Source organism: Cryptosporidium hominis, assembly GCF_000006425.1.
Source record: "Cryptosporidium hominis TU502 chromosome 2 CHRO012115, whole genome shotgun sequence".
NCBI classification, from domain to species: Eukaryota; Apicomplexa; class Conoidasida; order Eucoccidiorida; family Cryptosporidiidae; genus Cryptosporidium; species Cryptosporidium hominis.
This window is the reverse complement of record NW_666314.1, coordinates 1-928: the sequence shown is the minus strand read 5'-3', so window position 1 is coordinate 928 and position 928 is coordinate 1. Positions and strand designations below refer to the sequence as shown.

Below are 928 nucleotides of genomic sequence, written 5' to 3'. Positions count from 1 at the left end.
TAATCATCATTTTTGGAGGGTAAATTACTTATTATTTAAAGTCACCCCCCCNTCCATTCATCTAAATCATTTATACATCATCTTTCTTTAACTACTGAAGAAATACCTGTAATATCAGGATCTGTACCTTGAATCATACCATTTTCAGTATTTGAATTCATTCCTACATGTCTATGTGCTGATTTATTAATTAATGTGTCATAATCAAATTTGCTTACTTCTTGTTTGTAGTATTCACTAAAATGTTTCTTTATCATACTATTTGTAAGTTTATTTGAAACTTTTTTTTTCTTTGACTTGTTAATTAGGGAATTCCAGAATAGTGATATCCAAATATTCAAATAGGATTGTACTAACCTTACACTTTTTTCTTGACAATCTTTATTCTTTAAAAAAGGTCTGATATCACCTGCAATATACATTGTTCTAGATATTACAGAATTTATCGGAGAAAATGTAGATACCATTAATTCTTGAAATATCTTATTTGAGTATAAGGATTGTGATGACAAACAAATTTCATCTTGATTTCCTTTTTCTGATTCTATAGTTGTTTCCTTATTTGTTTCTATTTCTAAAGAAATACGTCTTGGATGAACAATTGGGGTTTCATTTTGGTTTTGACCCTTTATAGGAGAAGACGAAGAAATTTGCGAATCATCATTAACAATTTCAGTTTTTGATTTTTTTGGAGTGTTTTCTTTTGGATCTTCACTAACAGAATTGTTATTTTGAGTTGGATTTGCTTTTTTATTTGATAGAATTGCAATCAGTTCCGACTTAATTCCAGTTGGAAGCTCACTAATAATTTTTGGCCAGGAGCTTTTTGGACATTTCAATAATTCCTCATGAATTTGAGAACTATTTAAGCCTTGAAACTTTGATAAATCTGCCATTTATTATTAAATATTTTTAATTATCTAACTAA

At 28.0% G+C, this 928-nt stretch overlaps 1 protein-coding gene across 1 annotated transcript; it reads right to left on the bottom strand.

The window, feature by feature from the left end:
- Positions 1–77: 77 nt before the first annotated feature.
- Chro.20408 (hypothetical protein) lies at positions 78–896 on the bottom strand. The annotated part of the gene is made up of 1 exon (XM_659783.1): positions 78–896. One exon carries the CDS (start codon positions 894–896, stop codon positions 78–80), a length of 819 nt encoding a protein of 272 aa, XP_664875.1.
- Positions 897–928: the final 32 nt, after the last annotated feature.